General features: G+C 27.6%; 1 protein-coding gene and 1 long non-coding RNA gene across 2 annotated transcripts in view; one reads left to right on the top strand and one right to left on the bottom strand.

The window, feature by feature from the left end:
- The first annotated feature begins 2,625 nt into the window (after positions 1 to 2,625).
- On the top strand, positions 2,626 to 3,344 carry LOC127173176 (uncharacterized). The gene is made up of 2 exons (XR_007828726.1): positions 2,626 to 2,941; positions 3,194 to 3,344. It is a non-coding gene; the product is annotated as an uncharacterized LOC127173176 (long non-coding RNA).
- LOC127173174 (nidogen-1) overlaps positions 2,877 to 26,986 on the bottom strand; it is a 43,763-nt gene continuing 19,653 nt past the window's right edge. Inside the window, exons 7-20 of the mRNA XM_051122869.1 lie at positions 26,268 to 26,468; positions 24,585 to 24,818; positions 20,174 to 20,311; positions 17,942 to 18,070; positions 17,711 to 17,854; positions 15,494 to 15,619; positions 10,563 to 10,793; positions 9,023 to 9,195; positions 7,653 to 7,779; positions 5,940 to 6,111; positions 5,711 to 5,868; positions 5,488 to 5,611; positions 4,261 to 4,373; positions 2,877 to 4,176 (exon numbers count right to left, since the gene is read on the bottom strand). Coding sequence (XP_050978826.1) covers positions 4,049 to 4,176; positions 4,261 to 4,373; positions 5,488 to 5,611; positions 5,711 to 5,868; positions 5,940 to 6,111; positions 7,653 to 7,779; positions 9,023 to 9,195; positions 10,563 to 10,793; positions 15,494 to 15,619; positions 17,711 to 17,854; positions 17,942 to 18,070; positions 20,174 to 20,311; positions 24,585 to 24,818; positions 26,268 to 26,468 — 2,198 coding nt within the window. The 3' untranslated portion in view covers positions 2,877 to 4,048. The remainder of the gene's footprint in view (positions 4,177 to 4,260; positions 4,374 to 5,487; positions 5,612 to 5,710; positions 5,869 to 5,939; positions 6,112 to 7,652; positions 7,780 to 9,022; positions 9,196 to 10,562; positions 10,794 to 15,493; positions 15,620 to 17,710; positions 17,855 to 17,941; positions 18,071 to 20,173; positions 20,312 to 24,584; positions 24,819 to 26,267; positions 26,469 to 26,986) is intronic.

The raw sequence follows: 26,986 nt of genomic DNA on the forward strand, positions 1-26,986 counted from the left end.
ACACTAACAACATTGTAATCAGCCTATAAAACTACAAGCTAATCATGCTAAAACATGTTAAATCATGCTAGCTGCTTCCATACTTTTACAACTGTTTCAAACTTTCAGGCTAGGCTTTCTCAAGACAACTTAAAGTTTGTTCTCAAACTTTACTCCTCTAGTTTATATCGTTATCGTATATGATTAGCATTGCTGTGTCTAATGACAGCGCTGCCAAACGTTTGTAACGTTATTTTAAAACAACTGATTTCAAGTCAATAAAACAGCGTCATATAAACTCTTACCTGCTCATAAGACATCTTTTTTCAGATATCCGTCTTTCTTTCGCTTTGATGTTGTTAATGAAATTAATGCTGATTTAGCAATTATCTTGTAATCACGATCAGCGCTGCGCCTCAAAACATAAGATTCATCCGCGCAGAGAAGCGGCGCCGAAGCACAACTCACGTCACGCTCTAAAGAATCTTCCTCCGCGAGTTACTTGTAGTTTTACGTTTGGAGGCTCGAGGGACAAAAGTTACATAGTGTATCTTCAAACACTAAAAACATCAGCGTTTTACATGTTTGATTTATTATTGTACCAGATGAATCGTTTCCAAATGTCTTTTGTCAACTTATATAGTCCCGTGCTCTGCGTGAAGTCAAACGTGACTTTAACCATGGTTTTATTACAAAAACATGTTTGCTACACTTTTACTTTAATAAAATCATGGTTAATTTTTGTAAGGGAGGAACTACAGACTATCCAACCTGTGAAAATCCGAAATACACAGAAACAGTCCAGTTTCTCTGAAGAATGTGACTGGAGGAGTAAAACACCACAGACTCAAACTTCTTAAAAAATGTGTTTTAATTGAACAGCTGTACATTTGAACACAGTCTCTCTCTCTTCCTTCCTCCGTCCAGCTGTATCCACAGCGGCCCGCCGTCCCATCATGCCGTGTGTAAACAAATAGTGTGATTTCCCATATGAGGCTCTCGTCCAGATGGACCGTCTGAGTGTAAACGTCACATAATACGACCTGAAACGGGCCCTGGGCCCCGGAGCACCAGAGGGGAAATAATGACGATATAGTTTTGATATTTACAATAGACAGAAAGAAAATCTTTGGCATTTTAAAAATCAGATTAAAATATAATTGTAAGTAATATTTCGCCTAAGATTGTGGATAATATCCATCCCAGAATGAACCCTCCCCTCACACAGTATATAAATGTATCCCAGCAGCCCGAGAGCTGAAGGACAACTAGTAAAACTCACATTTATTAATCTAACTATCAGCTAAATCGTCAAGCTGGACTCAGATTCATGTTTTCAAGTGGTTTTAGTAGGGATGCACCAATACAGACATTTAAAATGATCAACAGCTTTATAAATGGATATTTGTGTTTAAATATCGTTTCATTTAATCAGTCTGTCATTATATATCAACATTATATCATTAAAAATCTAAATGTTAACCACTAATACAGACAACCCATATTATTATATTGTAATATTATATATATTTCATATTTTACCTGCTTTTAAAAAAGTTTTAAAAAGTTTCACATTAGAGATGCAATGTAGAATTTTTCATGCGAAAAGTAAAACCATTCATCAAAAACGTATAAATGTGCAGTAGAAAATATGCAGAATCATGGAAGCTTGTTTTTGCCATATACATGAAAAACAAAAGGTTACTGTGATTTTTTTAAATCTCACAATTCTGACATATAAACATTTCTTAGACATACAATCATTCTCAAGACAGAAACGTAAAATTCCGATAAAAAAAGTCAGAATTCCGAAAACTCTGGATTTCTGAGAAAAAAGTGAACTCCGAATTCCGATAAAAAAGTCATAATTACGAAAAGTAAACTCTGAATTTCCGATAAAACAACAACAACTCTGAATTCCAATAAAATAGTCAGATTTGCGAAAAGTAAACTCGAATTTCCGATAAAGAAAGTAAAATCCAAATTCCGATAAAAAAGGTCACAATTGCGAGAAGTAACTTTGGATTTCCGATAAAGAAAGTAAACTCTGAATTCCACTAAAAAAGTCATAATTGCAAAAAGTAAACTCCAAATTCCGATAAAAAGTTAAACTCCGAATTCCGCTAAAAGTCATAATTGCGAAAAGTAAACTCCAAATTCCGACAGTCTAAATTGCGAAAAGTACACTCAGAATTCCGATAAAAAAAGTGAAAAAAAATTGCAAAAAGTAAACTTTGGATTTCCGATAAAAAGAAAGTAAACTGTGAATTCCGCTAAAAAAGTCAATTGCGAAAAGTAAACTCTGAATTTCCGATAAAACAACAACTCTGAATTCCAATAAAATAGTCAGAATTGCGAAAAGTAAACTCGAATTTCTGATAAAGAAAGTAAAATCCAAATTCCGATAAAAAAGGTCACAATTGCGAGAAGTAACTTTGGATTTCCGATAAAGAAAGTAAACTCTGAATTCCACTAAAAAAGTCATAATTGCGAAAAGTAAACTCCAAATTCCGATAGTCTAAATTGCGAAAAGTACATTTCGAATTCCGATTAAAAAAGTCATAATTGCGAAAAGTACACTCAGAATTCTGATAAAAAAAAGTCATAATTGCGCAAAGTAAACTTTGGATTTCCGATAAAAAGAAAGTAAACAGTGAATTCCGCTAAAAAAGTCAATTGTGAAAAGTAAACTCCAAATTCCGATAAAAAGGTCAACTCTGAATTGTGATAAAAAATCATAATTGCGAAAAGTAAACTCCAAATTCCAATAGTCTAAATTGTGAAAAGTATATTCTGAATTCCGATAAAAAAGTCAGAATTGCGAAACGTAAACTCTGAATTCTGATAAAAAAAGTCATAATTGCGCAAAGTAAACTTTGGATTTCCGATAAAAAGAAAGTAAACAGTGAATTCCGCTAAAAAAGTCAATTGTGAAAAGTAAACTCCAAATTCCGATAAAAAGGTCAACTCTGAATTGTGATAAAAAATCATAATTGCGAAACATAAACTCCAAATTCCAATAGTCTAAATTGTGAAAAGTATATTCTGAATTCCGATAAAAAAGTCAGAATTGCGAAACGTAAACTCTGAATTCTGATAAAAAAAGTCATAATTGCGCAAAGTAAACTTTGGATTTCCGATAAAAAGAAAGTAAACTGTGAATTCCGCTAAAAAAGTCAATTGTGAAAAGCAAACTCCAAATTCCGATAAAAAGGTCAACTCTGAATTGTGATAAAAAATCATAATTGCGAAAAGTAAACTCCAAATTCCAATAGTCTAAATTGTGAAAAGTACATTTCGAATTCCGATTAAAAAAGTCAGAATTGCGAAAAGTACACTCAGAATTCTGATAAAAAAAGTCATAATTGCGCAAAGTAAACTTTGGATTTCCGATAAAAAGAAAGTAAACTGTGAATTCCGCTAAAAAAGTCAATTGCGAAAAGTAAACTCCAAATTCCGATAAAAAGGTCAACTCTGAATTGTGATAAAAAATCATAATTGCGAAACATAAACTCCAAATTCCAATAGTCTAAATTGTGAAAAGTATATTCTGAATTCCGATAAAAAAGTCAGAATTGAGAAACGTAAACTTTGAGTTCTGATAAAAAATTCTTAATTGTGAAAAGTAGATTTTGAATTCCGATAAAAAGTCAGAATTGTGAAACGTAAACTTAGAATTCCAATACAAAAGTCACAATTGCGGAAAGTCAACTCCAAATTCCAATTAAAAAAAGTCTGAATTGTGAGATGTAAATGTAAACAATGGTGAGAAAAAAGCCGCAGGTACCTTTTCTATTTTTTATTCTGTGACGAAAACAAGCTTCCATATTGAACTGTTCAGTACTGTTGAAAGACTTTGAGGAAAGTGAATCCCTGATATTATCTGCGTCTGTCATCAGCCTCATCAGACGACACGATGACGAAGAACGCTGATCCTGGCAGTTGTGATATGAATATATCGAGTGCATCCCTATTGTATTGATTGTCTTGACCCGAGCGGACGGATCTGTCATGAGGAACGCAAATCATTCCCTCTTCAGTTCTCAGTGTCTCTCAGTCTCACGTAACCTCAGAAATTCTCGTCCTGCTCGACACACGACCCGTCTGTGGCGCTGGGACAGCGGCAGGTGAATCCGCCCGGCCGCGGCAGACATAGATGCGAGCAGCCTCCGTTATCACGAGAGCAGTAGTTCACGCCTGCGGACCACAGTCATGTAATTACAATGAGATCAGAAATTACAGGCTTTTATGATGAGAGTCATTTATGATCTGAGTTCAAACCTGCAGGGCATTGTGGGTAAGTCATAGTGATGCCGTATGTACGTGAACGTCTCTGAGGAAGAAACTCTTCCACCTCCATCCCATCATTGCGGTCCAAAGCAACCACTGCTTCCCTAGTGACAAAAATAAATAATTGTAAAATAAACTTAAATAAATCATTCAAAGAAAAAATAAAATAAAATAAAATGTAAAAAAAAAAAAAAAACATTAGCCACAAAGAAATAAACAACAATAAAAAAGTAAAATTAAAAATAATTTAAATAAACTTTAAAATAAAAACAATAAAAATAAAACATTTATATAAAAATTAAATCATGAATCATAAAAATAAATAATAATAAAAAAGTGAAATTAAAAATAATTTAATTAAAATTACAAATAAAAACAATAAAAAACACTAACCAATCAACTTTAGTTTTGTAAATGAAAAATAATTTTTTTAAAATAAAAACAATAAAAATAAAACTTTTGTATAAAAAATAAATCATAAATTAAATAATAATAGTACAATTAAACATAATTTAAATAAAATTAAAAATAAAAACAATAAAAATAAAACACTAACCAACTAATTTTAGTTTTATAAAATGAAAACAAATCTTTTAAAAATAAAAACAATAAAAATAAAATATTTATATAAAAAAGTAAATCATAAAAATGTTAAATTAAAATACATTTTTTTTAAAAAACAAATGCAAATAAAAATAAAGCTCTTACTAAAAATGAATGAAATATGTAAAATTAAAATAATAAAAAATCATAAAAATAAAAACAAGTAACAAACTAAATTCATCATAAAATAAAAAAAATGTAATCATAAAATATATAATACTATATTGTATTACACAATAACTTTAAAATGAAAACAGTCGAAATAAAACTCTTATTAAAAATTAAATCAGAAAACATTTAAATTAAAATAAATAATTTAAATGTGAATTTAAGTCATATTATCCAAAAGAATATTTTTTCCCTAAGAAATATAGATTTTGCAGTCAGGGAGAAAAATCTGTTTATTTTCTAATAAAAATATCATTTATTTCAATAAAACTCCCATATTTAACTACACTTTCATATAAACATCTAGTCAGTGAGATGTTAATTCAGAAATCACTGATTCTTTAAACTGATTCAATCTGATTCTTTTGAATCATTAAAAGGACTGATTCAGAAGAGTCATTTGTTTGTGAATCAGATGACTCTAAAGTAAAACCGAATGTGACGTACCTTCTCCAGTCGGTGTAGTAGAGGTTTCTGCCGTAAGACACGATGGCGAACGGATACTGAATGCCTTCGGTCAGTTTCCTCCTGAGACGAGAGAACGGATCGACGCACTCCACCTTACGAGTTCCTGTGAACGATTCATCAGTGACGTTATTATAAAGAAAGCGGTAACCAAATAACCAAACATGATTCATGACTGATGTTGTTGAATAAACGTAAAGCTGACCTGCGTCCGCCCAGCAGAGCTGCCTGCTCTGGGGGTCAAAGGTCAAAGCGTTGGGCAGCCCCAGTCCGTCCTGCACCAGTGCCGTCCTGTCGCTTCCGTCCATGCTGGAGCGCTCGATCTTGGGCCCGTCTCGGTTCCAGTCGGCCCAGTACAGATATCTGGAGGACGGAGAGAGACGTGTGTCAGATGTGTGTTTTCTTCATTATGGCGTGACGAAACGCACACGTACCCGTTGGCGGGATCAGCGACGATCGGTCGTGGGTTGATGAGGTCGTTGTCAAAGAGGACGCGACGCTGACTTCCGTCCAATCTGGACACCTCGATGCGGTCCAGTATGGAGTCGGTCCAGTACATGTTTCTGGACATGTGATCGACGGCGATTCCTTCAGGACTGCCCAGATCTGCTCACGGAAACAACATACAGCCGATTATTATACTACAGTTTGATGCATTTTTGAGGTTCATGAACTAGTTAATAAAAAACAAATTAATTACTAAAATAATTTAATAATAAAACTGTAAAATCAAAATAAGTACATTTTTAAAATAAAAGCATACAAAACTTTACCAATAAAATAATAAAATTATAAAAAATTTACATTTAAAATAATAGAAAAATTACATTTTAAAATAAAAATCAAAATAAGATGCTAATTGACAATTGATTAAACCATAAAAATGTGAAAAGAGGAAAACAATTTTTAAAAATATCAAAATAAAACTCTACAACATAATTTAATCATAATTATATAATAAAAAATTTACATTATAATAAATCATTTGAAAATAAAAACTAATGTAAAATAATACGAATAAAAAAAAATAAAATCATAAAACTGTACAATCTATATAAATACATTATTTTTAAAATAAAAATAAAAAGTTACCAATAAAATAATAAAATCATAAAAAACCAAAATTTTTATTTTAAAATAAAATTCAAAATAAGATGCTAATTGACAATTGATTAAACCATAAATATGTAAAATTAAAATGAATACACAATTAAATAATATATCAAAATAAAACTACAACATAATTATATCATGAAAATTGTACATCTTAAGAAATAAATCATTTAAAATACAAACAAATATAAAATAATACAAATAAAAAATGTAATAAAATCATAAAACTGTACAATCAAAATAAATACATTATTTTTAAACATACAAAAAGTTACCAATAAAGTAATAAAATCATAAAACAATTTAAATTTTAAATCATAGAAAATATTATATGATATATAAATATAATATTAATAATAATAATAATTATATCATAATTATAAAAATTGCACATTATAATAAATACATCTTTTGAAAATAAAAACAAATATTAAATACTACAAATAAAAACCCTAATAAAATAATAAAACTGTAAAACAAAGATAAATTAATTGTTTAAAAAAAACAACCAAAATAAAACAAAAAATTCTAATATAAATGTACAATTAAAATATATCAATAATTTAAAAATAACAAAACAATAATCAAAACAAAACAATTACTAAAAATGAATTAATTCATAAAATTGTACATTTAAAATAAAAAAATTGAAAATAAAAACAACCACAATGCAAGTCTAAAAAACAAATGAAATCATAAAAATGTAAAATTTTAATAAATAAGTCATATAAAAAATATAATAAAACTAAAAAGATTTATGTTTATTTTATGTTTACCTTTTTTGTCAAAAGATCATGAACCGACATTAGAGAACCGTAAATGTGCAAATGGTTAGTTAGATTATTAAAATAAAATCTTAAAATCACAATAAATATCAAATTTAGGAAAAATATATAAAAATATAAAGCAAATACTTTAGGTCAAAGGGTTCAGCTGATAAAACCGTCTGGGAATCCCTGATCTCCTACAATGATTTCCAGTCATTAAAGTGTGATTGCTGTATTGTGTGTTTTTAGGATGAAAGAGTCGCATACCTTTGCTGATGAGGATGCTGGTTTCTCCGCCCTGTAGCTTTGCTCTGCTGATGGCGGGTTGTGTGATATCAGACCAGTAGATCATCTGCTCCACGCAGTCGAACGCCACCGCGATCACCACTTTACCCTGCACACATCAAACCAAACGCTCACAGACACAACAAAACCACAGACAATGAAGATGAAGAACAAAACATGATGCTGTTATTTTCAATAATGAACAGGCTACAAGGAATAAAATGATTCAGAATAAGTTCACACCCACACAACTTTATTTGCAGGAAGTATTTGTAAGCTATTTTTAATGCTTATTTGTTTGTTTATAATTTAACGCCATGCCATGCCGTGGCAAAAATGGTTGGGGGAAAAATAATGCAAAATAAAAAATAAAAAGTTATTTTAAAAATAGATAAAGGCTCAAATAAGGCAAAATATAAATGTAAAAAAAAAAATATATAAATTTAAAAAGGAAAATTTGCTTAAATTTATATCATTTTAACAATAAAAAAGGTTAAAATGATGCAAAATACAAAAAAAAAAAAAAAAAAAAAAAAAATTGAAAAAAAGGTTAAAACAAGGCAAAATATAAATGTAAAAAAAATATATAAATTTAAAAAGGTAAAAATGTTGCTAAATATAAATATATTTCAAGAAAATTTGCTTAAAATGTAGCGAAATTTAAATTATTTTAAACATAAAAAAGGTTAAAATGATGCAAAATACAAAAAAAAAATTAAAATTGAAAAAGGTTCAAATAAGGCAAAATATAAATGTAAAAAAATATAGAAATTTAAAAAGGTAAAATGTTGCTAAATATTAATATGTTTAAAGAAAATTTGCTTAAAATGTAGCGAAATTTATATCATTTTAAAAATAAAAAAGGTTAAAATGTTGCAAAAAAAAAAAAAAAATTAATGTATGTTTTTTTAAGGTTTATCAAAAAGCTTCTTTTTGATTACAAAATTTTAGAACTAAATCTGGCCTCGCTGCATTAAAAATATTTTCATATGAATCCACTGAATAGTAGATTTTAAGTCCATTCTGAAAAATTTCAAACATCCCACACATGACGGTCAATTAAAGCCGCCTCAGTCTGACCATTGCCATCACAAAATCATCTCGTTTACTAGTTTTCCTGCTGGAATGTGTCAAACTGACTCGTGAGTGAAGCGCGTGTCTGTCGGTGGTGACAACAGCAGTAAATTGAGGTTTTGTCCTATTTCTGTGCAGATGATGTGGAGTTTGTCAATTTGACAGTTTCTGGATTCATTTAGAAATAATTTAGCATCATATTGTGGTTTCAAGAAACTAAAATCAATTTTCTTTAAGAATACAGTTTTTTTTTTTTTTTTACTGAAAGCTAAACTCACGGGTACGTGCAGAACCGTCTTCGACTCGTCTTTGTTCATTCGGTTGCCGTCCAGCGGGATGTGATCGATCTTGCCGTTTTGGGCGAATAGGAGGTTTGCTCCAGGAGTCAGAGGGCTGATGTCAGTTCTGGGGGTGGGGCCAGTGAGGGGCGGAGCCACGTTATGATCAATGCCTATGGAAAGAGGGAGGAGCTTCAAGTATGATCTTCATGGTGCGAGTTAAATTGGGAACAGTATGATTCACCAAAAATCACAAATATATAAAATATATAAAAATAAAAATAGTAAAAATGCACTAAATTATAAAATGTAAAATTGAAAATAAATCAATAAAAAATATGAAATTTAATATAAAAAATATATAAAAATTTTAAATATAAAAGACTTAAAAAATATACAAATATAAAAAAAAATTAAATAAATCATAAAAAAGAAATTAAAAATCGAACTAAAACAAAGTAAAAAATAATAAAAATGCATTAAATTATAAAAACGGTAAACTTGAGAAATAAATCATTACAAATTTAAATTAAAATTTTAATCTAAATAAAATACATACACAAATAAATAAATAATATAAAATGTCAAATTAAAAATAAATAATAAAAAATTTAAATATAAAAAATTTAAATTAAATAAATCGTTAAAAATCTAAATAAATCAAAAATATATACTAGTAAAAAATAATAAACATGCATTAAATTGTAAACATGTCAAATTAAAAAAATAAATAATTAAAAATAAATACAAATTTAAATTAAATAAATAATTTAAAAAATTAAAAATCTAAATAAATTAACAAATAAAAAATAATAAAAATGCATTAAATTATAAAAATGTAAAATCATTAAAAACGTAATTAACAAATCTAATAACATTTACTACAAATTCATTAAATAATAAAAACATTAAATTAAAAGATAAGAAATAAAGATAATATTAATAATAATAATAATAATAAAAAAGGGTAAGGGTATTTAAAGTCAAAAGGGTTTGGATATTTGGAAATTCTGATTTGATACAACAACAAATTAGGCAGTTTTGTGTGACTTATGTGCAAAAATGTGAAAATTTTCACAAAAACAAAAAAAACTGAAAAACATTATTAGTTCTCACACATTACAAAAAATATGCACATTTACTGCACATTTTTGTAACTACTTTAAAACATTTAAAAAAAAAAAAAGCACATAAACTTTAAGCTTTCCTGAATCTCAAACTGTAAATGCCTGCCGCTCGCAACGGCAAAATTATGAGTTCGATTCTCAGCAAAATTCTATTAATTAAAAGCAAATGCTTAAATGCAAATGTAGACACCGTTAGAGGGTTCGACAGAACATTTTTTGTTTTCTGTGAATTTGTGTTTTTGTGTAATATAAATACTATCAGAATGTTAAAACTTTGCATGCATTGCTCATAACTCTAAATGAGAAAAAGCTAAATAAATAAATAAATAAAAATTCATAGATTTTCCAGTATTTTCGTCAACTCAGAAACCCGCAGCATAATATAAGGGTGCCGTATAGGTCTCTGCTCTTACACATGGGTCTGCTGCCCGGTTCGGCTCTGGATCCGGGAATCTCCTGTCCGGACGAGTCGACGCACCAGCACTGACCGACGCTGGCGTGACACTGCGTGGGTTCGTAAGCGCCGTAGGCGTCACAGGTGGGCACGTGCTGACCGACGGCCGGACGTGGACGGAAGGAGAAGTACCCGCCGGACGACCCCAGAGCTGATTCTCGGTGACGCTCACACGCCGTCTGCTCACGATCTGCAGCAAACAGGGTCAGATGGTGAAAAATTGGTCATTTTATAGTTTTTATAGCAATAAAGAGTGACATATAGAAACAAAACCAGAACATGGAATGAATCTAAACATGATTCTGTCGTGTACAGTTAAAGACAGACGACACACATGATGAAACGCTCTCTGTTCTGAGAGCCGCGGTTTCTGTGTCTGGTTTTTGGGTCCCGGAGCCCTTTGGAAATAGATCTGCTGACATTGTGGTGACATCTGCTATAGATGATCTATGTGACCGTCCTCCGTTTCACCACACAACAGTCACGACGCTACAATTTATATATTTTGCAGAAAGAACATGACGCCCAGTTTTGGGATCGGTTTTGCATTGTGATCATTTTTATCTTACTGATTAAATGTTAAATGTTTATTATTATGCAAAATGCTAGTTAACTGAGTTTTATTTTATTTTAAGTTTTATTGTATCTGGGCAAGATGAATATTCATAACAATATTACAGTCTAAAAATCTTAAAAGGCCCTAAAAGTAAATCAACAAATGAAGAAACAAACTTTAAAGTCAACATGAAATACAAATGGGCTTATAAAATTCTTGTCTAATTCATTTATTTGTTGTTATTTGTTATTACACATTTTATTTTGATTTTTTTTTTTTTTTTTTTTTATATTTATTAAAATTAAAAATCATCACATCTGGTGACATTCATCTGAGAACACTATTCTTAAGGAAAAATGCTTGTTTTTATTAATTTATGTGTAATTATATTCATGAATGTATTGTAATGTAATGTATTATAATAAAAAATTGTATCTGGTCACACTCATTTGAAAACTTGTAAAGTTAAAAAAAAAAAAAAAGTCAGACAAGGTTTTGTGCCTAATTTGTCATAATGTAATTTTTCAAGTTACAAGTATAATTATACATTTTATTTATTTATTTATTTTTTTAATTGGTAATATTTAATTTAATTACAAAAATCACTGTATCTGGTGGCATTCATCAGAGAAAATTATTTTGAAATAAAAAAATGTTTTTTTTCCTCATTTTTTAATGATGTTATTATAAATTTTAGATATTTATTATTATACGTTATAAGAATAATTATACATTTTATTTATTTATTTTAAAATTGTTAATATTTAATTACAATAATCATTGTTCTGGTGACATTCATCAGAGAAAATTATTCAGAGGTAAAAAATGCTGTTCATTAATTTATTTTTGTTAAATTATTATTTGTTATTATAAATTGTGTATATGTATTGTTATAAGCTATAAGTATAATTATACATTTTATTTATTTATCTATTTTATAATTTTCAATATTTAATTTAATAAAAGAAATCATTGTTTTCATTCATTTATTTTTAATTTATTTTTATTATTTTTATATATTTGTTATAATAAATTGTATATATTTATTATTATAAATTATAAGCAGAATTATACTATTTATTTATTAATTTATTTTTAATTTTTAATTTAATTTAAAAAAACATTGCGTCTGGTGACTTTCATATGAAAACATTATTCTGAAGTAAAAAAAAAATAATTTGTTTTAATAAATTGTATATATTTATTATTATAAGTTATCACATAATTATACATTTTAAATATTTATTTATTTATTTTAGAATTTTTAATATTTAATTAAAAATTAAATTGTATCTGGTGACACTGATCTAAGAACATTATTCTAAAGTAAAAAATTGTCTTTTCATTTATTTTAATTATTATAAATTGTATATATATTATTAGTTATGTTAAATATTATTATTTATTTATTTTATAGTTTTTAATATTTATTTTAATTAATTAAAAAACAAACAAACATGGATCTGATGACATTATTCTGAAGTTTAAAAAAAAAAAGAAGTCAGGTTTTGTGCCAAACATGTCTAAAAGTAATTTTTAACAGCTAAACAGGCTGTTTTTTTGCTGCTTTGTCTTTAAGAAATGCACATCAGTGGTTTGCTGTGTTTACTGTCGTTCAATCTGTTTGCATAAAGCAATCGGAGCTGTAATGTGCCGCTCAAACAGTTCAGATGAGACTGAGATTATAAGTGTTGAGTCGAACAACACCAGCTTTCATACACTTTACCACATTTCACTAGTTCTGCTGTTTAGCAACAACAGTATGTTGTAGTTCCTCCCCATTACCTCATCGAGACAAAGAGAGACAAACAGAAGGACTCATGACAGATAGCACTAGCAAGCAGGCCTGAGCGCTTAAAGGAAGCACCAGTGTGTCGGGCTGTAATTATCACGGCGTCAGAGACGTGACATCTGCCCTCAAATTAGGAGAACACGCCACGCTTGTCAAACGCACACAGACAGAAACAGACTCGCTAAAGTGCTGTGAAATATTCGCCGCAGGGTAAAACATGCGATACGAGTTCAGCGTTTGTGATTCTATTTCAAATAAATGTTCTTTTCAACTTTCTATTCATCTGTGAACCCAAAAAAATAAAATGCATGATGGTTTCGGCAAAAATATTGTGCAGCACAACTGTTCTCAACATTGAGAATAATCAGAAATGTTTGTTGAGCAGCAAATCAGCATATTAGAATGATTTCTGAAGGATCATGTGATACTAACGATGCTGAAAATTCAGCTTTGATCACAGAAATAAATTACAATTTTACAGATATTCAAGCTGAAAACAGCTGTTTTAAATAAAAATATTTTTTCATAATTTTTTATGTATTTTTGATCAAATAAAAGCAGCCTTGGTGAGCAGAAGAGACTTCTTTTAATCTTAAGTGAGCAGGTGAATGTGATGTAACTGTCGGTGTGATGGTGCTCTGATGTTGCTCCAGTATATAAAACACAAGCAGAACAAAGGAACAGGGACTGCAGACACATTCCTGGCCGACTCTCGAGGAGGCGTGTCGAGACTGAACGCCTATATGAGAAACATATGATAATGTAAACCAGGCAGCACAAAACCTCCATCCTGCAGAGGAAGGAAAACACTCAGACAAATTACAAAGACTGTTTCTTATCTGATCATCGCAAATGAAGCGGCGCTTTCATGGCCATGAGAAAAGCGCGGGGCCCCTTCTCAGTTTTCTAATTTCTCCGACTCATTTTGCCAGCACGGGTCACATATGTGTTTGGTTTTATTGTGAATATTTTTTATTATTATTTATTATTCTACTTTTTATTTACTATTTTATCATTTTAATACTTAGTTTAATAAAACAAATCATTGTATCTGATTTAATCATTTAAGGCCCTTCATCATTGCACATCATTATGAAGAAAAAATATGCTTATTTTCATTAGTTATTTTAGTATCATTGAGGTACTATTATAGTTTTTGTATATATTTTAAATTTTTTTTTTTTATTATTATTTATTTTTTTAAATATTTTTTTGATTATATATATTTTTTATTTTTAGTTAAAGTTTTAGTAATTTGTTGTTTTTGTCATTTTTATGATTTGTTAAAAATATGTCTATATATTAAAAATTAATAAAAAATTATAGTTAACAATATTAAATATATTTCATTTATAGACACATACAGAAAAATATACATATATACGAGAACTGTTCTATTTTGTATTTTTAAGACAGTATTACAAGACCATGAAAAAATATACACAAACAAACAAACAAACAAACAAACAAACATTAAAATCAACATGAAATCCAAACGGACTCTATTCAAAATCTTAATATGTTTTGGTCTTATTGTAAATTATTAATTTTAATTCATTTTTATTATTTATTATCATAATGTTTTATTATTTTTATTTTATAATTTTTTTAAAGATTTACTTCAATTTTCAAAAAGCTTGTGTTAAATATATATTTATTTATTTTATTATTATTATTATTATTATTATTATAAAGACATCATTACAGTCTTAAAAAATCATAAAAGATTTTTGAAATTTAAATGTAAAAATCTGAAATTTAAAATTTTTTAAAGACTCTATTTATTATCTTAATATATGTTGTGGTCTTATTGTGAATGATTCATTTTTATTTATTTGTATTATTTATTATCATTTATTATTTTTATTTATTATTTTATGTTTAATATTTAATTTAAAAAAGCCCTTGTATGTGCATATTTTGAATTTTGAATTTTCTGTTTCCATTTTAATTTTGGTTAGTTGTAGTCATTTTTTGTTTTACTCATTTATATTAGTTATTTTCTTAAATATATATATATATATATATATATATATATATTTTTTTTTAATTAATTTTAGTTTATTTACTTTTAGTTATTTTAGTACTTTAACTTGCTGAAAAATAACAAAAATAATTTTAAAATAAATTTTGTTTTATATTTTTATTTTTGTTTCCATTTTATTTTTGTTAGTTTCAGTAATTTTTTGTTGTTTCACTTCCTATTTTTTTTCATTAATTTTATTTTATTTAGTTATTTTATGTATTTTAGTACTTTAACTTGCTGAAAAATAAAGTTTTTAATATATTTTATTTTATTTCTATATATTTCTACTCTATACATTTCTATATATTCTATATTTTTCTCTGTATTTATCTCTTAATATATTTATTTTTATTTTTTAATATTTTTTTATTTTTTTATTTTAATGTTTATTTTATTTAAAATAATTAAAAGTATTTTTAATGGTTCTATTTATCATTATAATAACCCTGGTTTTCATAAAGAGTAATTTCACGCTGTTTAAAGCCTTCACATCACACCTACAGTACCAACACCTACCGGAACCAGGTGTGCAGCTGAAGCCATCGCCGTGGAAACCAGGCCGGCACTGACAGGTGAAGGAGCCCTGGGTGTTGTAGCAGATGGCATCGCTATGGCAACGGCCCGGCTGGCACTCATCGATATCTGCATGACAGAGAAAATCACATCAGTGCAAACCGCTCTATACGTACAGCTTTATCCCTTCGGTCCATGTTGACTCATCAGAATCAGCTCTATATGAAGGAATGCACATCTGTTGCGTGTTATTAATGAAGTATGTCCACCCCGCAGCGAATCGCTCTCCCACGACCGTACAAACATACATGTGTGCAACACACCAGCCCTTTCTTACAGCTGGAGCGTCTCAGACGACCTCAGCGTGAATATATGAGACTGACAGACAATCAGTGGGAGAGAGAACGGGAGTGATGAATAACGCACACAGCTGTGGCCAGCATTTCCTGTCCAGAACACTGCACTTCCCGTCTCTAGGGGCCCTGCTGTCTGCTGAGGGACTCATATTACTGCTGGGAGACTCACACAAAACCTACAGACGCTTCACTGTACTCAATAATGACACCATTGTGTTTTTAGTGGTGCTTTTTGATCAATTTTGCATTGTTGTTTCTGTTATTTTTCCTGTCTGACATTTAAAACAAGACAAAACAAGCTTTTAAATAAAAAACAGAATTAAGTAAAATAAAAATAGTGAATCAAAATCTTCTTATTTTAATTCACCACTTTACAATCTGGATATATGCAGAAATCTCATTTGAAATATTTGATTATAGACCTGGAAAAGTCATGGAAATTAATAAAAAATCTTTTTAGAATTTTATAATTAAAATTTACTAGTTATCACAAACATTATTATTATTATTATTATTATTATTACTATTTTTAGATAGAAATTGTGAGTAAAAAAAGATTTAAAAAACATTAATAAAAAACATTTAACAAAATAATTAAAACTAACTAAAATTGAAGTAAAAGAAAATACACATATAGAAAACAACAAAAAACACAACAAAATTACTAAAACTATAACTAAAATTAAAATGGAAACAGAAAAAATAAAAAACTAATAAATAAAAATTAATAACTATACATACAAAATAAAAATGACAAAAACACATTACTAAAACTTTAAATCGAGTTAAATCGAAAAAAATCTTAATTTTTAATCTTAAAAAGTTAATAAATAAAAATTCATAAAAACTACATATTTAAAACAGAAATTATAAAAATTACAAAAAACAACCAAATTCATAAATTTTTAAAATATTGTAAAAATAGACATAAAAACGAATAAATAAAAATATGTAGACATGTTTTAAAAAAAGCAAAAATTCATAAAAACTACAAAAAACACTAAAAATCACTAAAACTGAAGTTAGAACAAAAAATAAAAATTAAAATGCATAAATCAATTTATAAAAGCTATACAGACAAATTAATAAAAATAAAAAACTCAACAAAATCGGTATAACTAAAACTAAACCGAAAATATAAAAATATAAACTAATAAAATTAAATGATTAAAAACTCTATAGACATTAAAAAAAAACTAAAATTAATGAAAATAAAAACACACAACAAAATTACAAAAACTTTAATTAAAATTTAAAATAGAAAACATAAAACAAAAACTTATAATTAAAAAAAATAAAAAAACTACACAGACATTTGAAATAAAAATTAATTTGAAAAAATGAAAAACACAACAAAATTATAAAAAATTAAACTAAAATTAAAAACAGAAAATATATAACAAAAACTTATTTATAAAACTCAAATTAATACAAATAACAAAAACAACACAATTACAAAAACTAATTAATTAAACACAGAAAATATAAAATGAAAACTTATAAATAAAAAATGAATAAAATATATAGACATTTTAAACAAAAAATTATAATTAAACAAAATGACTAAAATTAAAGTGAAAATATGCAGAAAATATAAAAGTAAATCTAACTCAAAGTATTAACAAAAAACTATATCAGTGATAGTAAAATAACACTGCTATGAATGAGGTCTCTTAAAAGACAGAAAAACTGTTTAGAAATGTAACCTAGATAGGCAGCTCACCAGCGTTTGGACCAGAGCTGCAGCTTTGTCTTTTATTTGGGAAAATACAAACTTTGTCCCTGTAACCTCACCACAACCTTACTAGCCATTAAAATTGTATGCTGATGTGTATTTTACGCTCAACAGAGATTGAAGCATTACCCTGACACGCCCGTCCGTCTCCAGAGAAGCCCGGCAGACAGGAGCAGACGTAGGACGAGTCTCCCGTGTAGCTGCATCTGGCGCGTTCGGGAGCGTCGCAGTCGTGCGTTCCTCTCTGACAGTGATCCACGGGACGCTCCGTCTCTGCACGGGGAACAAGCAACACGCTCAAACGCTGTTTAGAAGCAGTTTTGTTACACGTGTGCGCGTCTCCAAAACACAGGCTCTTACCGACGCACGTCCGTCCATCGCTGGCGAACCGAAAACCGTCCAGACATTCGCAGCGGAAAGATCCCGGCTGGTTGTTGCAGATGCTGTACGGACCGCAGATCTGAGGGCTTTCTGAGCACTCGTCCACATCTGAGAAAACAGGAGAGAAACTTCATATGAAACACTGGAAAGAGATCAATACAGACTTTTATTTTGAAGTTTTTTTATTAATGGAAATACACAGGGAAGGAAAAAAATGCTGAAGTTGCATCTGAAATCAACATAAAATAAAGGCAGTACAAATACTTCACAATTTATGGCATGCATTATTTAGTTTTTCAGATATATTTTATTTTACTTTTTTATTACATTGTAACATTTTACAGTTTTGTTCTAAACTATTTTAAAGTTGCATTTATTCACTTGTATTTTGTGTCAATTGCTTTTTGTTTGAAACATGAATCAGTTATTTAATGTTTAGTTTAATTTTTTAATATTTTTTTATTTCATTCTAAAATTTTACTGTTTTATTAGAAACTACTTTAGTATTTTGTGTCAGCTGCTTGTTTACAGTTTGGATTTGTTCAAAAGGTGCGATATAAATAAATACATTTTTTTTTTTTTTTTTTTTGATAAATTCCAAAAAATGAGAATACAATTTTGATTTTTTTCCTTTGATATTGGGGTAAAATATGACCCCATGTTCTGTCTTTGTTCTGAGATTTACCTATAAATAAATAAATAATTTAAAATAAATCAATCAATCAATAAATACTACAAATTACTACAACTTTAACTAAAATTAAAGTTTAAAAAAATGCTAATAAATAAAAACGTACAGAAACTATATAGACAAATTTAAAAGAAAGAAAATACTATATAGACTAAATAAACCGATAAAAATACTATAAAATTAACTATAAAAAATAATAATAAAAAAAGGCAACATCATAACAACTTTAAATAAAATGTAAGTGAAAACAGAAAATACAAACATTAATACTAATAAATAAAAATATGAAAAACTATATAGACAAATTTAAAAAAAGAAACACTATATAGACTAAATAAACCTATAAAAAACACTATAAAATTAAGTATAAAAATTTAAAAAATGGCAAAATCACAACAAAATTACTAGAACTTTTAACTAAAATGAAAGTGAAAACAAAAAAATACTAAGAAATAAAAATAATAAAAACTATAGACAAATTTAAAATAAAATAATAAAAGAAAAAAACTATATAGACTAAAAAAACCCTATAAAATACTATAAAATTAACTAGAAAAAAGTATAAAAAAATGGCAAAATCACAACAAAATGACTGCAACTTTAACTAAAATTGAAGTGAAAATAGAAAGAAAAAAAGAACTATATAGACATTTAAAAAATAATAATAAAAAAAAAATGGGAAAAAAATATGAATAAATTAAACAAAGAAAAAGAAAGAAAGAAGAAAGAGAGACTATAGACATATTTTTCAAAAAATAATAAACACTGGCAAGAGCACAACAACTTTACTTTAACTAAAATTTCAAAAAGTAAAAACAGAAAATACAAAAAATAAATACTAATAAATTAAAATGAATAAAAACTATATAAGCAAATTTAATATATAATACATTTAATAATAATAATGACAAAAAACTCAAAACCCAAAACTTAAATACTGAAACTTGTAAAAATAGAAAATATAATTTTTAAATTCATTTTAATTTTCTTTCTTTGACCTTTGTTATGTTTTTGTGAGATTCACAAAATTATAATGAATAATAAATAATAATAAAATAAATAAATGTTAATAGATAAAACAAAGAAATAAATGTTTATTACAAAGTACAGCAATAATTCACTTCTATTTCTGTACATACGCTCAATGCGACATGAAAAGCAGTTATTTATAATGACAAGACCCAGATTCTCCATCAAACTGTGGACTATGAAAGTAAAATATGTTTTCTTTACCCTAAATCCTGGGTTTTCCCAAAGACAGGAAACATCCCATAAATTAAACACTGTATATACAGTCATACAGTCTCTTCCGCTGTATGTTTGTATTGGATCATCGACCCGTCTGTGAACCACGAGCTTCTTTAAACCCAAAATAAATTATAATATCATTTCTACAAGCAGAGAACAACTCGATTTATCGGAACTGATGTGAACGAGCTCTACAGAAACTCAGCGCAGATGTTTGAACACAAAACTGATCCAAAACATAAACATCATAATCTGTAAACGAGGATCGTTACCGTAACAAACGCGTCCGTCTCCGGTAAATCCAGCGGCGCATTCGCAGGTGAACTCCTTTCCTTGAGCGGGACGGCAGGCGGCGTTGGTGTCGCAGCCGTGTCTTCCTGTGAAACAGGGATTCTGCTCCGGGATTCCACCTGGAAAACACGTGAGTCTGCGTTCACTTTCAGTAAACAACATCAGGAGGAACTCAAAGCATAATGCACAGAAATATGAAAGCACATCAGCACTCGCTTCTGAAACATAAAACACTCTTTCATTTACTCGTTCAAACCGACCAATCAAAGAAGCCACAAAAATACTACTTCCTTTTTTAACCCTGTCATTTACATGCATCATTTACCCGTTGCAGTGATACAAATCACTACTACACATAATTACTATAAACTCAACAAAACCACAAAACCTAAGAAATGATTCATTATAACCTACACCCTCAGTAAGATTTTTAATGTTTTTAAAGAAGCCTCTTCTGCTCACCAAGCCTGCATTTATTTGATCCAAAGTACAGCAAAAACAGTAAAATTCTGAAATATTTTTACTATTTAAAATAACTGCTTTCTATTTGAAAATATTTTAAAATGTAATTTATTCCTGTGATCAAAGCTGAATTTTCAGCATCATTACTGTTGTTTTTGTGAGATTCACCTATAAATAATTAAATAAGAAAAAATAAATAAAATTAATAAAAATGATACAGACAAATATAAAAGAAAGAAACTATAGACATGATTAAAAAATATATAAAAAATGGCAAAATCACAACAAAATTACTACAACTTTAAATAAAATTTTAAGTGAAAACGGAAAATTCAAAAAATAAATACTACTACTACTACTACTAAAAATAATAAAAACTATATAGACAAATTTTAAATTAAAAAAGAAACAAAAGTAAGAAGAAACTAGATATTTAACAATAATAAAAATGTCAAAATCACAACAAAATTACTACAACTTTAACTAAAATTAAAGTGAAAACAGAAAACACAAAAAATAAATACTAATAAATGAAACTAATAAAAACTATATAGACAAATTTAAAATTAAAAAAACAAAAGAAAGAAAAAATTATATAAATATTTTAAAATAATAATAACAATAATGGCAAAATCACAACAAAATTACTACGACTTTAAAGAAAATTAAAGTGAAAACAGAAAATACAAAAAAAAAACAAATACTAATAAAAACTATATAGACAAATTTAAAATTAAAAAAGAAACAAATGAAAGAATGAAAGAAAGAAAGAAAAAAAGAAAGAAAGAAACTATATAGATATTTTAAACATAATAACAAAAATGGCAAAATCACAACAAAATTTCTACAACTTTAAAATTAAAGTGAAAAAAGAAAATACAAAAAAACTAAAAAAATCTAACTAATAAAAACTATATAGACAAATTTAAAAATAAAAAAACAAAAGAAATTTTAAAATAATAATAACAATAATGGCAAAATCACAACAAAATTACTACGACTTTAAATAAAATTAAAGTGAAAACAGAAAATACAAAAAAAAAACAAATACTAATAAAAACTATATAGACAAATTTAAAATTAAAAAAGAAACAAATGAAAGAATGAAAGAAAGAAAGAAAAAAAGAAAGAAAGAAACTATATAGATATTTTAAACATAATAACAAAAATGGCAAAATCACAACAAAATTTCTACAACTTTAAAATTAAAGTGAAAAAAGAAAATACAAAAAAACTAAAAAAATCTAACTAATAAAAACTATATAGACAAATTTAAAAATAAAAAAACAAAAGAAAGAAAAAATTATATAAATATTTTAAAATAATAATAACAATAATGGCAAAATCACAACAAAATTACTACGACTTTAAATAAAATTAAAGTGAAAACAGAAAATACAAAAAAAAAACAAATACTAATAAAAACTATATAGACAAATTTAAAATTAAAAAAGAAACAAATGAAAGAATGAAAGAAAGAAAGAAAAAAGAAAGAAAGAAACTATATAGATATTTTAAACATAATAACAAAAATGGCAAAACTTTAAAATTAAAGTGAAAAAAGAAAATACAAAAAAACTAAAAAAACTAACTAATAAAAACTATATAGACAAATTTAAAATTAAAAAAAGAAACAAAAGAAAAAACTATAGATATTTAACAATAATAAAAATGTCAAAATCACAACAAAATTAATCACTTTATCTAAAATTAAAGTGAAAACAAACAAATAAATAAAACTATAGACAAATTCAAACAAAAGAAACTACAGATATACAACTTTAAAATTTAAGTGAAAAAAGAAAATAAAAAAAAATGAAAATGTATTACAACTATATAGACAAATTTAAAAAGAAAAGAGAGAAAGAAAGAAAGAAAGAAAGAAAGAAAGAAAGAAAGAAATATATAGGCATTATTGGAATACTAGAATGATTTCTGAAGGATCATGTGACTGGAGTAATGATGCAGAAAATGCAGTTTATAATCACATAAATTACATTTTAAAATATATTCAAATAGAAAGCAGTTATTTTAAATAATTAAAAATATTTCAGAATTTTACTGTTTTTGCTGTACTTTAAATCGAATAAATGCAGGCTTGGTGAGACTTCTTTAAAAACATTTGACTGGTAGTGTATACATACACATATATGTGTGTGTGTGTGTGTGTGTGTGTATAGTGTATATACAGTATATACAGTGACTGTCAGTCTGTCAGATCTTACAACTAGATGCTGTCAACTGATCTTAAGCTGATCTTAATGAGCACCAACACACTGGTTACGGCTCCTGCTGACGGACGTTTGTCCTGAATGAGAGACGGCCGCGTGTTTGAAGTCACGGGATGGTCGAACCTCACAAGTCACAGCACAGATGTTAGCGCTCTTAGCTGTGGTTTTAACTCAGATCAGCTTACATTAACCAGCACAAACACTCAGACAACCTTTAACCCACAACACACAAAGACATAAACATCAGCGGGAGTTATATGTTTCTACTGAGATCCCACACATGAACTTTATTAGTAAACAACGTGCTTTACCGTTCAGTCCTAGGGTCAGTAAGATTTCCTTCATAAGAAATTCATATTTTTATTCATCAAGGATGTATTAAAGTGATCAAAAGTGCCAGTAAAGTAATTTATAATGTTCCAAAAGATTTCTATTTTAAATAAATGCTGTTCTTTTAAACCTTTCATCTGTGAATTGTGAAAAATAAAATATTGTGTAGCACAACTGTTTTTAACATTGATAATAATCAGAATTTTTCTTGAGTAGCAAATCAGCATATTAGAATGATTTCTGAAGGAAGAGAATTAATTTAAATCATTAAAAAAAACATTTTAATAAATTAACATTTAAATAAATTATTTTAAAATATTAGACAAAATAAAATGCTTTTTAAAAATTAATAAATCTATAAATTTGTAAAATAAAAAAATAATTTATAATTTAAATAATAGCTAAATAATAAGCTAAAAATAATAGACAAAATAAAAAGCTTAATAGAAATGTATAAAACTGTAATTTTGTAAAATTAAAAATGTATCATTTAAATAATAGCAAATATAAACTTGTAAAATGCGCAAATAAAATGAACAAATAAAATAAAATAAAATACTTAATAAAAAATAAATAAAACTAAATTTGTGAAATTAAAAATAATTAATAACTTAATAGCTAAATAAAAACCCATAAAATGTCTAAATAAAATAAAAAAATTAAAGTAACAACAATCACAATAAAATGCTTACTAATAATTATTAAAACTATAAATTTGTAAGATTAAAAATCATTTAGAATTTAAATAACAGCTAAATAAAAACCCATAAAATGCACAATTAAAATAAATGATTATAAAATATAAATAACCAAAATAAAATGCTTAGTAAAAATTAATAAAATCATATGTACAAGTATGTACAAATGTACAGTTAAAAATAATTATAATTAAATAATAGCTAAATAAATAAACACATAAAAGGTACAATTAAAATGACTTATTTTAAAATAATAAAACACTTAATAAAATGTATAAAATCAAATGTACAGTTAAAATAAATGAATAACGATATAACACTAAGGACTGGCGTAATGATGCTGAAAATTCAGATTTGCATCATAAGAATAAATTACATTTTACACTATATTCACATAGAAAACTGTTATTTAAAATTGTAATTTAATTTCACTATTTTTACTATATTTTTGATCAAAAAAAAATGCAGCCTTAGTGAACAAAAGAGACTTCTTTCAACAACATTAAGAAATCTTACTGACCCCAAACTTATGAACAGTAGTGTAGGAGCCATTATCCAACATATATATGACAGAACCCAGTGTTTAGTCGCTCTGTCGTGTGTTTTAGCACTAGGCTGTGAATGTTCACACGTTTGCTGTAGTTCTGGTTTGAGAGCGTGAGTTTCCTTACTGTGGATGGAGCCGATCTTGTTGCTCATGGCGAAGCGGATCAGCTGGTTGCTGGCGTCGTACATGACGAAGATCTGGTCGACGCTGAGCTGTTGGCTCGCCGGCACAGCGCTCATGACCTCCTCGTGCGAGCAGCTCTGGAACTTGATGTTCTGCGTCCACAAGTAGCTGTACGTGCGAACGCTACCGTCGGGCATGTTAACGGTGTAGTCCCGCCGCGAGGAGGACGTAATTACTGTGAACATCAGAGAAGATTGAAGACTGAAATAGACTGGATGCTATATGCAAATGCAACATACTTAACATGCATGTGTCACTGAGGCAGAAACAAACTGCAATACTCAAAAATAAGCCTTCATATGTTTCAGCTTTAGAGAAAAAGTCTATGTCTGTTGTTAGTAAGATAAATGCATGCTGCTGTAGGGGCCGTTCACACAAAATGCAATTTTGCATTTTTAAAAATGAGAGAAAAAATGCAATTTTTAAATTTTGAAATGCATTTTTAAAATGTAAAAGTTTTAAGAATGCAGTGTCATGCATGATGCAAAAGACAACAGTCAATAATGTCCATCAAGTGCATGTTTACATAGAAAAACAACAGAAAAGCAATGCAGTAGAACTGAAAAAAAATTAAATTTGAGAATAATGTTTATTAAAATTTGAACTTCTATTAAGTTTTGTGTCTCGTTTTTAAAATGCGGTGCCATTTTTCATTAATTTGCACAAAGCAAACTTTAAAGGGTGAGTTATTAACTTTACATTAGGTGTGAACAACTTAAAAATGACTGAATTACAGCAAAAAGCATGATTTCTGTACAAAATGAACTAAAAACAATGCACTGTACACACAGTTTTTATAGATTAACCATAATAATAATAATAATAATAATAATAAATAAAAATCCATAATAAAATAAGACTGTAACAAAATTTCTAATTTTTATTAAATTAAATTAATTATATTAATTAATTAAATTAAGTTTAGTTCATGTATAGGGACAGTACAAAAAGCATGATTTCGGTACAAAATAACTAAAAACAATGCACTGTACACACAGTTTTTATAGTTAAAGAAAACTATAACTTTAACCACAATAATAATAATAATAATAATAATAATAAAATCCAAATTAAAAAGGATTAAATACAAAAATGTCACATTTGTATTACATTTAATTCATTAAATTTATTAATTAATTACTTCCGTTTAGTTTAAAATCATGTAAAAAAAAAAAAAAAAACCTAAAAAAATTATTTAGTTATTAATTAATAAGAACTATCTAAACATTTAAGAAAAAAAAACAAAACTAACAAAAACAAATTAAAATTAAAACAAAAAATATAAAAATAAAAAACAAATTTAAAATATTATTAAAAACTATAGTAGTATCTCAGTGATATTGTACAGGCTAATTTGTTTCTCTCATACCATGATAGACTTTTCACAAATAAATAAAATTAAAAGCGCATGTCTAATTAGAAGTAAATTACTAAAAGAACAGTACAATTCTGGTTTCTTTTAAATTCAGCCCTTCACAATAGTATAAAAAACCTTAAATCTTGTGTTAATTTAATTTAATTTGGTAACATATTCCAATATTCCTTAAAAATAACAGGATTACATGGATTTAAATGACTGTAGAGTTACAGACACACTCCATAAAATATCTTATAGTTGACTCACAGTTGCTTGAGTACTGGTAAATCTCGTTGTAGGGCTCAATCTGGACCGTGGCTCCTTGTGGCAACTCTGGGATCCTGCCGTCCAGTTCGGTGCTGATCAGCAGGTGATCGTGTTCATCGATGCCTCTGAATTCCTGCCTGATGGTCAACCGCTCGTTACCAGGCTGGAATACGACCTCGGCCTGCCGGGTGAAAAGCCCTCCTAAAACCAGAACACAGGAAACAAACGTTAGGGTACAAAAATGGTTTCTAAAACAGTGACATGTATAGTTTTATTGTCATGATTAGAACGTTATTCAAACGTTACAAGAACGTTTTTACAACATTCCACTAACTATACGTTCACCCAAAATATAACATTATATGGATGTTTATTTTTAATATACTCTATAATGTTAAGAGAACATCATAAGGACGTTCCAAGAATGCTGATCTCAGATTTTTCTCAAGATTCTGAGAAGATATATCAAATATTAACTAGATAAAAAAGTTTGTCAAGACAAACTTTAACTTGGCTTGAGAAAGCCAGACCAGAAAGTTTGAAAAGTTTGAAAAGTTTAAAAAGTTTAAAAAGTTTAAAAAGTTGAACATTTTTTAAAAAAGTTTTAAGTTCGGATGGTTTTCAGTCTGAAATATTTTGAAGTTTTAAAGTTTGAATGCAGTCTGATAGATACATAGATACATAGATAGATACATAGATAGATAGATAGATAGATAGAT

This window comes from Labeo rohita, chromosome 11 (assembly GCF_022985175.1).
Source record: "Labeo rohita strain BAU-BD-2019 chromosome 11, IGBB_LRoh.1.0, whole genome shotgun sequence".
Taxonomy (NCBI): Eukaryota; Metazoa; Chordata; class Actinopteri; order Cypriniformes; family Cyprinidae; genus Labeo; species Labeo rohita.